This window comes from Rhincodon typus, chromosome 4 (assembly GCF_021869965.1).
Source record: "Rhincodon typus isolate 14 chromosome 4, sRhiTyp1.1, whole genome shotgun sequence".
Classification (NCBI taxonomy): Eukaryota; Metazoa; Chordata; class Chondrichthyes; order Orectolobiformes; family Rhincodontidae; genus Rhincodon; species Rhincodon typus.
In genome coordinates, this window is record NC_063335.1 from 92,793,650 (window position 1) to 92,807,848 (window position 14,199).

Below are 14,199 nucleotides of genomic sequence, written 5' to 3' on the forward strand. Positions count from 1 at the left end.
GGGGGTGTGGGGAGTGGGGGAAGGTTGAGGGCAGAAGCATGGGAAACGGGAGAGATGCAGTCGAGGGCATCCTTAATAACAGACGAGGGGAAACTAAGTAAGAAGGACGGGAAATGGGGGGAGATGCAGTTGAAGGCATCTTTAATAAGAGGAGAGGAAACTATGGTCCCTAAAGTAGGAGGATATCTGGGAAGTCCTAGAGTGGAATGCCTCATTCTGGGAGCGGAGGCGGAGGAATTGAGAGTGTGGGATGGCATTTTTGCAGGGAGGTGGGTGAGAGGAGTTGTAGTCAAGGTAATTGTGGGAGTCAGTAGGTTTGAAATGAATATCAGAAGTGAGTCAGTTACCAGAGATGGAGGTAGAGAGGTCAAGCAAGGTGAATTTGAGGGTGCGGTGGAAGGTGTTGGCAAAGTTGATGAACTGTTCGAGGTCCTTGCGGGAACATAAGGCAGCGCCGATACAGTCATCAATGTAGTGGAGGAAGAGACAGTCCCTTTCAACAACTACACTGGTATCACCCCTCACCTCTTCCTCCGCCACATTGATGATTGTATCAGTGCTGCCTCATGCTCCTATGAGGAGTTTGAACAGTTCATTAAATTTGCCAACACCTTCCACCGCGTCTTCAAATTCACATGGACCATTTCTGACATCTCCCTCCCCTTCCTTGACGTCTCCGTCTCCGTCTCCGGTAACCAACTCACCACTGACAAACCCACTGACTCCCACAATTGCCTTGACTTCACCTCCTCTCACCCAGCCCCCAGCAAAAATGCTATGCCATACTCACAATTCCTCCACCTCTGTTGCATCTGCTCCCAGAATGAGGCGTTCTACTCTCGAACTTCCCAGATATCCTCCTACTTTAGGGACCATAGTTTCCTCTCCTCTTATTAAAGATGCGTTCAACTGCATCTCCCCCCATTTCCCATCCTTCTGCCCTCAAACCCTGTCCCTCCAAGAGCAAAAGGTTAGAGTCCCCTTAGTCCTCACATACCACTCCATCATCCTCCAACACTTACTATCAGACCTGATCATGAAAAAGATATTTCCCTCCCACCCTGTCCGCATTCTGCAGGGACCGTTCACTCGCCACTCCCTCATCAGCTCTACACCCCTCACCAACCCATCCACCACACCCTGTATCTTTCCCTACAACCGCAGGAGGTGCTACACCTGTCCCTCTCACCTCCGTCCAAGGTCCCAATCTTTCCAAATCCAGAGATTCACCTGCACTTCATCTAACCTCATCTACTGTATCCGTTGTTCCTGATCTGGCCTCCTCTATGTTGGGGAGACCAAATGCAGACTCAGGGCCAAATTTGTGGAGCATCTGTGCTCCTCACGCATCAGCCAACCTGACCTTCCATTTGCCATCCACTTTAACTTCCCCTCTCATTCCCCTGGTGACACAATCCATCCTTGGCCTCCTCCACTGTCAGAGCGAGGCCAAACATAAACACCTGATTGTTCGCCTTGGGAGTTTACAGCCCAATGGCCTGAATAATGACTTCATCAGCTTCAAAATCTCTCCATCACCAACCTGTCCATCTTCCGCCTCACCTACGCACTCCAACCTTCCCACTGACCAACCACAATATCTCCTACCTGCACGCACCCATCTCCTTCCCACCAATACCAAACCCCTCCCCCACCCTGTTTTTATTTCGGGGCTCCCCTCTCTCTCCCAGTCCTGACAAAGGGTTTTGGACCAAAACATTGACTTCCCTTGCTCCTCGGATGCTGTCTGACTTGCTGTGCTTTTCCAGCTCCACAATTACTGACTCTCGCTTCCAGTATCTGCAGTTCTTACTGTCTCCTCTTTCAAATTTGTCTGCTGCATTGATAGTGACAACAGCTTCTTGGGAAAAGGGGTGGGGGGGAATGGGGAAGAGAAGGTTTAATATGCTCCCTAAGGGAATACAATAAATAATAGATATTCGTGGAATAAATAAAACCAATGTACTGGGTTGGTGTGGTGTTGGAACAGAAAACACAACAGACTCACCAATATCTGGTGTGACATCTTCAAGGATATCGTCACGTTGTATCTTTTGGAGTAACTCCATTAATTTGCCCACAGAAGAGCCATCCTTGACTTGCCAATCTTCCAACAGTTTTTCGGTGGGATTGTCTAACCTTTCGTAGTTCTTAATTTCCAGATACTCAAAGCCCATCTCCTCGGCCAGCACGGTCCAGTCTGCTGCCACTACAGTTCTTGGATTGAGGTACAGAGCTAGTTTCTTCCTTACCGAGAAGTTCAGGGTAATCAGAGGGATGGAAAAGTAGTCAATGCTCCCCAACGAATCAGCAGACTCACTATTTTTCTTCTCACAGGTTGCCATTTTGTGACTAAAATATTTGTGCGGAGTTCTTAGCAGAAATGGAGAAAAATTCACTATTTCAATCAAAGCAAGAAGTCTTCCTTATATTAGACATTTCCCACCTCAATCTCACATTTAAACGACAACTACTCATCCAACCAACAAATAACCATCCAAATGAAACAAATATTTCAACAAGCGTAAAAAAACTCGCTTTCGTTTCTTTATCTCTCAATTTTACAGAGAAACGAAAGTATTTCTTTTCGCCGCAATGCAGCACTTTTGCGAGATGCAAGTAACACCGAAACTTTTTTCAAAAATCACTATCAATGCTAAAAAAAACTTACCAAAAAAATTCAGCGGCACCCTTCTTCCCAAAGACTAAAAAGTAATTAACTGTTGCAACAAGTCAAAACTATCATTTTTATTAAAACACACAATAACTTTTGTTATTTCCTTAGTCTGCTTCCATTCTTGGGAAGTGACGCGTATACTAATTAACTCGAAACCAGCTCTTTTGGGAGGAGCAACAATGTTTCATTTCCGCATTGAGCAATTCTTTCGTTGTTTGTCTACTTTTTTTTGATAAACCTGTACTTGTTCCGGATCGCCCTGAGTGAATGGCAGTTCCTGTATTAGTGCTTCACACTGCGGACGTCATCTCTGTTGCTAGACCTGTTGAGTATTTCCAGTGCTTTGTGGTTTATTTCTGGTTTCCAAAATATTTTGCTTGTATTTTTTTTTCTCGTAAGTGGCTTAGTGAGATTGACAGATTTCCCTTAGATGAGAGTATCAACGGATTGTTTTAAATTGATTTGTCTGATAGGGTAATTGTTACCAAGGCCATTTATTCTCAAAAGCTACACGTCTCGCCGTGGCAGTTTCTCAGTATGTGGTGGTCTTTCGGAGTCCCGACCTCAATGGGATTCCAAAGCAGTCTCTCGGCCTTAAGGTGAAGTCCGCTGCAGTCTGGACGCTAGGTGCCATTATGGACTGGACTGGGTTGGAAAGACCGTTGTTCTGAACTTCTTATTTCTCTATTTTGTAATTTATTCCGGCGATCTGCAATGCTGGACTTCTTAATTTCTTTATTTTTTCTATTTTTTCCCCCTTAAGAACTTGTACTGAAGCATCTGCACCTTGTATCTAAGATGGCGCCGTTAAGTGCCGACTTCTGTAAACTTTCACTGTACTCATGTGGTGATAAAGCTAATTCAATTCCATTAAAAGTGAGTCACTTTCAACCACTGCAGTCCACCACTTGAAGATACTATTAGAGGGTTGGCAACCCATTAGCAATTGAAAATCAATCTCCAGGATACTACCTTGTACAATTTTGGGGTAAAAGTAATAAGGGCATGAAAAATATTTGTCTCTTTTGTGATTTTATTTGAACATTTCTCTATTAAATGTAAAAGTATTGAAAACAAAATAAAGGACTATTTTGGTAACAGTTGGCTATCATCCAGTTAATTGATTTTTTTGCTTTCCAATTGGCATAAGATCAATATTTTTGAAACTGAAACAAGGAGTAGGAGTCACTCAGCTCAATGAGCCTGGTCTGCTCTTCAGTATAATAATGGCTGATCTTCTATCTCAACCCAGTATTCCTGCTTTCTCTATTTCAGTGTACTCCCGGTTGGCCCCTCACAGTCTACTCTCGAAGGATTATTGAAAATTCTGACTTAAGTCACTCTGCCATGATTGTCATAACTGCAGCTGTCTATGTACAAACATTTGAGGAGTATGCAGCTCACCTGCTGGAACCTTTTCACCATTCACGAAGATAGCTAATAATTCACTACCTTTTGTGGCAGTGAATTCTGCAGGTTCACCACCTGAGTCTCAGTCCAAAGTGGCCTACTCTTATCCTGCGATGTGACCCCTGGTTCTAGATTCTTCAACTCGGGAACATTCTCCTTGCATCTGATCTGTCTAGCCCTGTTAGAATTTTTATACTTTACAATCAGATCCTGTCACATTCTTCTAAACTCTAGCGAATACAGGCCCAGTTAAACCAATCTCTCCTCATACAACAATCCTGCCAATTCCTTTAATTAGTGAAGGAATCAAGGGTGATGGGGAATGGCAGGAAGGTAGAGTTGAGGATTATCAGATCAGCCATGATCTCACCGAATGGCAGTGCAGATATGATGGGCTACTTCTGCTCCTAATGGTCTTAGCAGCCTAATGAACTTTGGCTGAACTCCCACTATGTAAAGTATAGGCTGTCTTAACTAGGGAGAACAAACCCACACACACAGTACCTCCAGTGCAGCCATCTTAAGAGAATTACAACTGCAGTAAGATATCCCTACATCTGAACTCAAATTCTCTTTCAATGAAGGCAAACCTACCATTTGCTTTCCTAACTGCTTGCTGTACCTGCCTGTTTATCTTCATTAACTAGTGTACAAGGACACCTGATCTTTATGTACATCCACATTTCCAAGTATGTTATTAACAAAATAATGCACTGCCTCTCTTTTTCAATCTGAATTGTATATTTTCACATTTATCAACATACTACAACTGTGTGTGCATTTACATACTCATTATCTGGTTTGCTCTGAAGCATCCTCCTCTCAACTCAATCCCACCCACTTAGACTTAGAAGTATCGCATTTGTTCCCTTACTCAAGTCATTTATATATAGTTGGGGCTAATACTCAATAATTATACTCAAAAATTGCCCAATTATCAAACAGGCATTTGAAAGTGATGCATCATACGAAAGGATACATGGAGTGACAAATTGTAGAAGCACAAAAGTCAGGAGGCAAGAGTTCATGCAATGAAAGTACACATATATGAAATAGGAGTATAACAAGAATCTATCCATCCCTGTCTTAAAACTGTTCAATGAAACCGTCTCCAGCCAGATTTTGGTTAAGTTTTCATACGCCTGCTTAGGCACTAAGCCATACAGAGCAATCAGATTCTTCGTTTGATCCCCAATTAACACAGAGTTATTTTGAATAACTTCTTGCTTATTTAAATGAAATAGTGGTCTGGTGATTAAAGTGATTGTGGGTCAGAATTTAATTCATCCTTTATATGCCACAGAAATTCTGAGGAACTAACATTCAGTGGTCTTAAAAGGGGAAACAAGTGAATTAATTTATGCTAACAGGGAGGACTGAAAGCAGTACAGTTTATTGAGGTTGTCAAAGTCAGTGAGAGAGGTTGCAACATGAATTTGGAGGAAAATTCCAGAAAATAAGCTACAGACAAGTAAGTTTCAAATAGGCAAGCAAAATGCTATTATACACCAGGTGGGAAGATTATTTTGGTTTGTAATGACCGGGTAAGCAGCAATGATTGGGCTTCCCTCTTTTTTTTTCTCAGTAGGTCACAACAAGGGTTTTAAGTTCTTTTTAACACAAAGCTATATGTTCCCCAATTTAAAAGTAGTTAAATATTTTTACTGCAAAGGAACTGATCAAAGGTTTCCTTGAATTAAACAAAGAGTGAGTTTATTACCTGTTCATGCCAAGAAAAATAATAAAGTTGCAATGTCAAGTATACAAACTTTAGCAGTTACTCGGCTCTCAGACACCTGCGCAGATACAAAGTTAAAAAGGGATAGTGAAGCAAACATGGAGAATGCTGGAGGAAGTCAGGAAATCTGGCAACATCAGGGGAGAGAAACAGTTAACATTTAGAGTCTGGTAATACTCTTATTCAGAGCTGAAAGGTTTTGAAAATTTTTTTGGTGGAGGAGAAGCAAGTAGATGATGTTGAGGCTCAATGTTAAAAAAGAAACAAAGAGGTTGTTAGTGCAGGTGAAAGAAAAAGAGATGTAACAGATAAGGTTGGGTAGTGGAGGGTGGGGTGGGGAGGGGCCAGTGGAGACGGGAAGAGAATATAAGAAAAATGGAGACCAGATATAATGTGGTCAGTTTCTGAACTTGTTCAATGCAATGTTGAGACCTTGAGGCTGTAAATTGCCTAAATGGAAAATGAAATGTTCCTCAAGCTTGCGTTGTGTGCTTCTTTGAAATATTGCAGCAAGCCTAGGACGGAAGTGTTAGCATGACAACAAGGTGGTTTATTGAAATGGCAGCAACTGGGAAGTCAGGGTAATTCTTACAGAGAGAGGAAAGTGTTCTGAGGTTGTTGAGATGCTCACTGAGCTGGCTTGTTTGTCCATTCTGTTCAGCTATTTTGTGTGCCTGTGGGTTGTTGAATGGAGATTTGTACTTCACGCTGTGGGGCAGTACCTGATTCCTGTGGCATTCATGGAGAAAGTGAAGTTGTTCGCGGGTAGAGCTCAGTTAGTTGGCAAATGTTTCCCATTGTTGGGCAATTTTTTGCGTGTTGAACCCGTGATGTTTAAAGTTTTAGCAAAGATTTGTTACTCGACGAGCAGGTCAACAACCTCGCCCACAACCTGAGCTACGAATCTTTGCTAAAAACTTTAGAGGAAAGTGTTCTGTAAAGCGTTTACCCAGTCTGTTTGGCCTTGCCAATGTAAAAGAGATTGCATTGTGTGCAGCAAATGCAGTTGAGTGGATTGAAAGAAGTACATGTAAAATGCTGCTTCACCTGGAAGATATACTTAAGGCCTTGGTCAGTAAGGAGGGAGGACGTGAATGGGTAAGTGTTATACCTTCGGTGATTGTATGGGAAGATGCTATGTGGTAGTGTGGCAGAGTCTGGGGAAGTGGACCAGGTTGCCATGGAAGGAATGGTCTCTCTGGTATGCTGACAGTGGAAGGAAGGGGAAAATGTGTTTGGTGGTGGTATCCTGTTGGAGGTGGTGAAAATGGCAATGGTTGATCCTCTGAATGCAAAGAATGGTTGTGTGGAAAACAAGGGAAGCTCTATTGTCGTTCTGGGAAGGGTGGGATGGGGTGAAGGTAGAAGTGCGGGAAGTAGGTTAAACATAGCTGAAGACCATGTCAACCACAGAAAAGGATTAGTTCAAAAAATGATCAAAGTTAAAAGAATATATATACAATTTATATGTCCCTGAATCCAATGGTTTTAATTTGCGGTCTGATTTATTGTTTTCCTGGATGCAGTTAGCAGTAGTGATTATTGCTGATATTTTTAAAATTCTCAGTTCAATGATGCTTCTTTCACTGTCAACCAGGTACTCTTTGGGAGAGAGAGAAAGAGAACTTTTTCTGTGTGTATTGAGTACTGCATCCTTGGTTCCATTTTTCTTGGTCTGCTGAAAACATCTTTCAAACAGATTGTATGTTCAGTGTCTGTAGAAGTTATTGTTCCTGATAATTACAGTAGTTGTTTCTTCTCCCACATACAATATTCTCCTAATGGTGTAAATCAAGTAGGAGATGATTGCTTAACAAGCTTGACATAGGATCTGACTAAGTCATATTTTGCACTTGGAGAAAAGTTCCTTTCAGCTTAGACTGTCTTTGGTGGGTAAGTATCATAAAACCTGACCAACTTGTGTGGGTCAGGTGATACCTGTGGCCATTTTAAGTCAATATTTTGATCTGTTTCCATGAGTGTCCAAAGTATTGGCCAATGGATTTCAAAGGTTAACACTCCATATTTTATATCTTTGGCAAGGAATGAAACAGGAACAATATTTGTCCCTCTTACTTGGGTGAGCATCCCATTGCAGGGTCATGATGAAATAACAATTTCAAAAAGGGACAATCACAAAAATTTTGCATACACATTCTTGGTTTTACGATGGGTTTAAAATTTGTTTTATGAGTAGCAACAATAACAGAAATTGCAGGAGAAGTTCGGCAGGTCTGGCAGCATCTATGAAGAGAAAGCAGAGTTAACGTTTCAAGTCTAGTGACCCTTCTTCAAACTTTTTACTATGTAATTTCACTTATTTGCAAAGCTGTGCTGGTGTCTGAGTTTTAACTCTTTACTGCCTAATTCTATAATCTGTCTTCCTGACTTAAATATTTTTACAAATTTGATTTCTAAGTTGCCAGGTGCTAATTTTGATTTTCAACTCCCATATGGCATCTGGACTTATGTCCTCTGCCTCATTCTCACTGAAATTTATATTAATTTATTTTGTCTGGTTGTCGTTTGGAAACTTGGTTCTGTTCCTTTGATTTCCAAGTGAGTAATTCTGTTTCTAATTCTGGTTGCTCCTGGTGGTCTCCACCAGTTGTGTCAGCTGTGGTACATTCCATTTCCTGTATCTATTGATTTTGGAATGTGATTTCCTCTAACCTGTTCTATATTTCCTGGAACTGCCATTAGACAGCTGTACTGCTCATCCATTTTCACTGTCCTGGTGAATTAGGCATCATCTTCACTTCCTCCTGGCTCATTTGAGAATTTCTCTGGAAACAGTTTCTCTGTAACAGTTCCTGATAACCAGATCTCTGATTCTGCCCTGTCAATTTCACTCATTTTCTCTAGCTGTTTCTTGCCCCGTTTTATGGCTGTTGGTCTAAGCGTGCCCTTTTTAACTTCTTCAGGTTCTGTCCTGACACTGCTCATCTGACATCATCTCTGTTTATTTCTGTTGATCCTTCTTGTACCAACTCAACCCTCAATGGTTCGACTGCCTTCAATAGGGTATTGATTTTAGACATTCACAATCACAATTCCTTATACAGGCAGTCAACGATTTATAAGAAATTTTCTAATAATTTATTGAGTTTGTCTAGAAACAGCAATTTTGGTATAAGACATTAGTTAATTGGAAAATGTATACAACTGTGATAAATGGGAATGATACCAGAGGACAGGATTTTGACACGGAATATTTTGGTCTTGTTAAAGTGGTTTGGCAGCATCCTGCTCTCTAATAGATGAGTTAGAGAACTCTTCCCTTGGTCTTGTCCTCTCCTTCTGGTCTTCCATTTGCCTGGTGGAAACTACACAAAGAAGAGTGTTCTCTGCTGACTGCCCACTGCTGCCTACAAGGTCTTCTTGATGAGAACTGCCCTCTGTGAATTCTCTTCTCTGTTCCTGGCTCATTATTATATTTCTAGGGGCAGGTAACTTGCGCTGTATCAATCAGTTGTCTGAACCTTTTGGCTGATGGCCATGGGACAGTCACTCATGACTCCGGACGATCATTGTCCCGTTGCCTGCCTTCAATTGAGGGTTAATGTAGCATTGTTTCTAAGAATAAATACTTCATTTTTTTAAAACAACACACTGTTTGACACCAGATAAATTGTTGATGCTAGTTCAATGGGCATCATGTCCTCTGTGTTTTTCGTAATCTTCCCTTTGTTTTTATATGCTAGAATTTTGCTAAGTTAATCATTGGTATAATAGATGTTAAATGAAATCTCATGCTACACTGCAAATACTGGAAAGATGCAGTTTTTAAAGGAACCGTCAAAATACTTCTGAAATTTTCAGCTCATTGCCTTTCCACCATTTCGAATTGGTTTTCTCTTTATTGTTGTCCCAGTCTTTCCAGCCTCTCTGGACTGTGCTGTACTTTTGTTTGTCTTGTTTCTAGCATTGTTGTTCCCCAATAAAATGTCTATTACTAGCCTTGGCAAGATTGTGACTAATGATAACTAGGTCTATAACAAGTTCACTCTGTAAGCACATTTAACCAATGGCACCTCCAAACATTCCCCATGAGCCTTTTTATGTCAGCATATTGGAATTTAAATTGCTTTCAGATGGAAAATCCTTTATTTCAGCTGCCATACAAGACAAAGCAGCTGCTTGACTGGGTACCACATCCATTCCTTCCATTACCAACACTCAATAGCAGCATTGAGTACCATCTACACGATGCACTGCAAAAATTCACCAAAGACGGTGCAGTACGGACGCTTCCATCTAGAAGGACAAGGGCAGCAAATAATGGGAGCACTACCACCTGTAAGTTTACCTCCAAGCCACTCACCATCCTGACTTGGAAATTTATCATTGTTCTTCCAGTGTTATTGGGACAAACTCCTGGAATTCCCTCCCTACTGGCATTGTCAATCTATTTGCAGCACATGGATTATGGTGATTCAGGAATACAGCTCACTATCATCTTCTCAAATGAAAGTAGGGACAGGCAGTAAATGCTAGCCCAGCCAAGGACACCCATGTCCCAAGAATGAAAAAAAATTCCTTCGTCAACAATGTTTGTGAGCGTCCCATGTCTTGGAAAATGCTGTTCAGGTTCAGGTCAGGTTCTGCCATTTCGAGCTGTTAAGATGTCCCTAGTCACTGCTGTCTTGAGCACAAGTTCCTGAGAGCTATCCTGGTCAACAGTCATGTATGAGAAGACACTGACCATCTTAAATGCTATAGACATTGGCTTGCAGCCAGACTTTCTGTGGCAAGTCTAAACCAATAACTTTCCTTTACATGACCTGGCTTTCTGAACTGGAAGTATTTGGGGTGGTTTGTCATCTGTCTCCTGTCTTTGATCCCTCCCTTTTGAAGGACAGTGATGTTGTATGTACATTTAATCTGAGCACACACTTCACCATATGGTAGTAATTGGACTTCAAACATTAACTCTGTTTCTCTGTCTAAAGTGCTGCTAAGCTTGTTGAGATTCTTTAGCACTTTCTGTTTTTCTTTCAGAGCTCCAGCATCTGCAGTGTTTTGCTTTTATGTGCACTTATACATTCACGCTACCATGGAGGAAATTGTGCTTGCCATTATCAGGGCTAAGGTCTTTCCTTGGATTGGTGAGTTATTACGGAAAGTTCATATGTAACTTGGCCTCCATCCTGGCACACTTAGATCAAAAATGGTCAGCCTTGAAAATGGTCTCATCACCAAGATGTCACCTTTAGGGAAGAGAAGAAGCAGCTATCATTATCTAAGGTGTTGGCACACTATAATCCCCAGTAAGATTTGGTACTAACATGTGATACCTCCCTGTACGGTATCAGGGTACTGCTGTCTCACATATGGCCCACTGGAGTGAAATGCCCAATAGTGACAGACCTTGTAAAATGTTCTCAATCGCCACTGAAAAATGGCACATGCTGATGATGCCCCAAATGGCAGTCTCATATATTGGTACAAACCCTTATGGGTATTAATTATAGCATACTTCTGGAAATTCTCATCTAACCACAATTGCAGGTATGCATGGCTCATATTCAGCTTCGTGAAGGACATCCTCCCCCATCAGCTTTGCATATAAGTCCTTTATGCGAGGGCTTAGGTATTTATCCAGTTGTGAGAAACAGTTTATCATTTGTTTAAAATCCCCATAAAGGCAAACTGACCCATCATGCTTCACCATTGGTATCCTCATTGCCACTGAAATAACTCCACAGAGGCCAGTATCCCATCACCAAGTCATTCTTTATTTACACGTGGAGAGTCGCCTGTTTTTATCTGTCAGCTAGGGCTCCCTGATTGGACCAGGTTAACAGCTCCAATCAGGGAACTCATATTCCATGAGGTCCACCTGGCTGACCTCATTCCAATCACTACAGAAAAGAGTACAGACTGCAGGCAGGATGGGTGAACTGACCACAGAATTATGGCCCAAGAAAAGGGAGAAAAGAGAAATGTAGAAGAGTTAGTATAGTTAGAAGAATAGGTACTATTCTCTACAACAAAGACAGAGAAGCCTGAAAACTGTGTTACCTACATAATGGCAATGCTGAGGACATCTCTTCTGGGCAGAAGAGGAAATTGTAATGGGAAGTAAAGGATCAGTTGTTACAGTCTACTGAGGTACCAACAATGTACACAGGACCAGGAATGAGGTTCTGCTGAGGAATTACAAGTAGCGTATCGTGAAATTGAACAGCAGACCCACAAAGGTAATAATCTCAGGATTAACCCCTGGGTTACTTGTAAATAAGAAAAGAGATATTAAATTAAGAGCATGATTGAAAGTTTGATGTGAGAGAACTGGTTAGTCCTGGCAAGAGAAAGAGCTGTTCCATTGGGATGGGCTTTATTTGAACTATGCTGGGAGTGTCCTGGCAAATCATACAACTTGGTTTGTAGATAGTACTTTAAACTAAATGGAAGGTGGGGGGGGGGCTTCATTTGAAGACAAGTTTAAAATATCAATAGAAACAAGAGAGTAGAGGTTTATAGTGAAGAGGTGAATAATAATCAAAATGTGAAAGGACAGGTTAGAAAATTTACACAGAAGAGTGCAGCAGACATTTGTAACCACTGAATAAATAAAGGTAAAAAAGTTAAAGCTTAAGGCTATTTATCTTAATGCACATTGCATTTGTAACAAGATAGATGAGCTAATGGCTCAAATGGAAGTAAATACAGCCTGATAGCTGTTATGGAGAAATGGTTACTGGGTAACTAATACAAGGAGCTCAATATTCAAGGGTCTTTGCTGATCCAGAACAATAGACAAGAGGGAACAGGAGGTGGGGTAGCTTTATTAATGAAGGAATATTAATGAAGTGGTGAGTAGTGAAGCAGGTGCATTGGATTATGATGTGAAACCAATTTGATTGGAAACACTAATGTATTGAATTGAATTGAATCCCTACAGTGTGGAAACAGGCCATTCGGCCCAACGAGTCCACACTAACCCTCTGAGCAGCACTCCACCCAGACCCACCCCATCCTATCCCTGTAACTTCATATTTCCCATGGCTACTGCATTTAACCCACACATCCCTGGACACTTTGGGCAATTTAGCATGGCCAATCCACCTAACCTGCGTATTTTTGGACTGTGGGAGGAAACCAGAGCATCAGGTGGAAACCCATACAGACATGGGAGGATCATGCAAACTCCACACAGATTTCTTCTCAAGTTTCATGAAAGCCTTCTCTCTACAATTCCTAGCAACTTTTCCAACACGGTTTTCCCAAACTGTCCTCATTAACTACCAATTCTGCGCCCCTCAACAGATGCTTGCCCAATTCTACCATTCACCCTAGCTGGAAGAACTCACCACTGCTGGGATATCCCAGAAAAGACTGTCATCCCTGTCGCTGATGTCAAATTTGAAATGCCATTGCAGGCAAATGCACACCAGAACAAGCCGTGACATTCCAGATCTACTCTGCACAACTGCATACATACTTTTAAGCACGGTAACGGACAACAGTCCCCACATTGCGAACCACGACTCAAGACCTTGGCAGTTGGCGTGTGCAAAGGAAGGCCCTCTTCTTCCCTCAGGACCAGCATAGGAGGCCATGCCACCAAACCTTGCCAGCCTGTTCCAAGGTCAGCACCCAGATCAATGCACTCTCCAGAAGAATGCAAGTTGCAGACATTTTCATTTCTGTTGCACACTTATTATTTACAAGGAAGGCAACAGTAGCCACTTCTCACACAGTGAGTTGTGGGCTCCATCTCCCTGCGTAGCATCCTCTTCCTGGTAACCCTCCCCATCAACCCCATACACTTTGCACATCCCCAAGTCCTCATCCAACCTATGTATCTGGATCTGCTTCTGCCCACATCCGCTATCCCCAAAGCCACAGACAAATAAGATGAACATGCCAGGTCTGGTATTGCACTGTGTGCTTCCCACCCCAGAAGTCAGGATGCTGCTCACCAATGACAACCAACCTCCCGCTTGACTTTTGGTAGATGGAACCCTTCAGACTGATCATGGTCCATCCAATTGTATGACTTAGCCAGGCAGCTACAAACAATAAGTGACCATACTTCTGACTGATATATGTGCAACTCCCTATCTGTTCCCATGATTCCCCAGACTGACTGTACTGGAGCCATCAGGCACATAGCCCTTGATTGTGAGCGGGCAACCTGACACTTTTTAGTGCCCAAGCACCTGGACTGAGTCTGCTCTTGACTTACTGTGCTGGGCTCCTATGATTGGTGCCTCCTTGAATTTGAGTGACATATATATTGAGACATGGCCATTTGCTTGAAGGACACACAGTATGTTTGCAGCTAAACCATCTGAGACTAGAGTGACAAACATCGTACAGCAGATGCCCACCCTTTCACTGACAAGTGCTGACAACCATGTCAAGC

General features: G+C 42.0%; 1 protein-coding gene across 1 annotated transcript in view; it reads right to left on the bottom strand.

The window, feature by feature from the left end:
- Positions 1–2,345, bottom strand: part of myd88 (MYD88 innate immune signal transduction adaptor) — an 18,711-nt gene extending 16,366 nt beyond the window's left edge. The window contains exon 1 of the mRNA XM_020526916.2: positions 2,009–2,345. Coding sequence (XP_020382505.1) covers positions 2,009–2,345 — 337 coding nt within the window. The remainder of the gene's footprint in view (positions 1–2,008) is intronic.
- Positions 2,346–14,199: the final 11,854 nt, after the last annotated feature.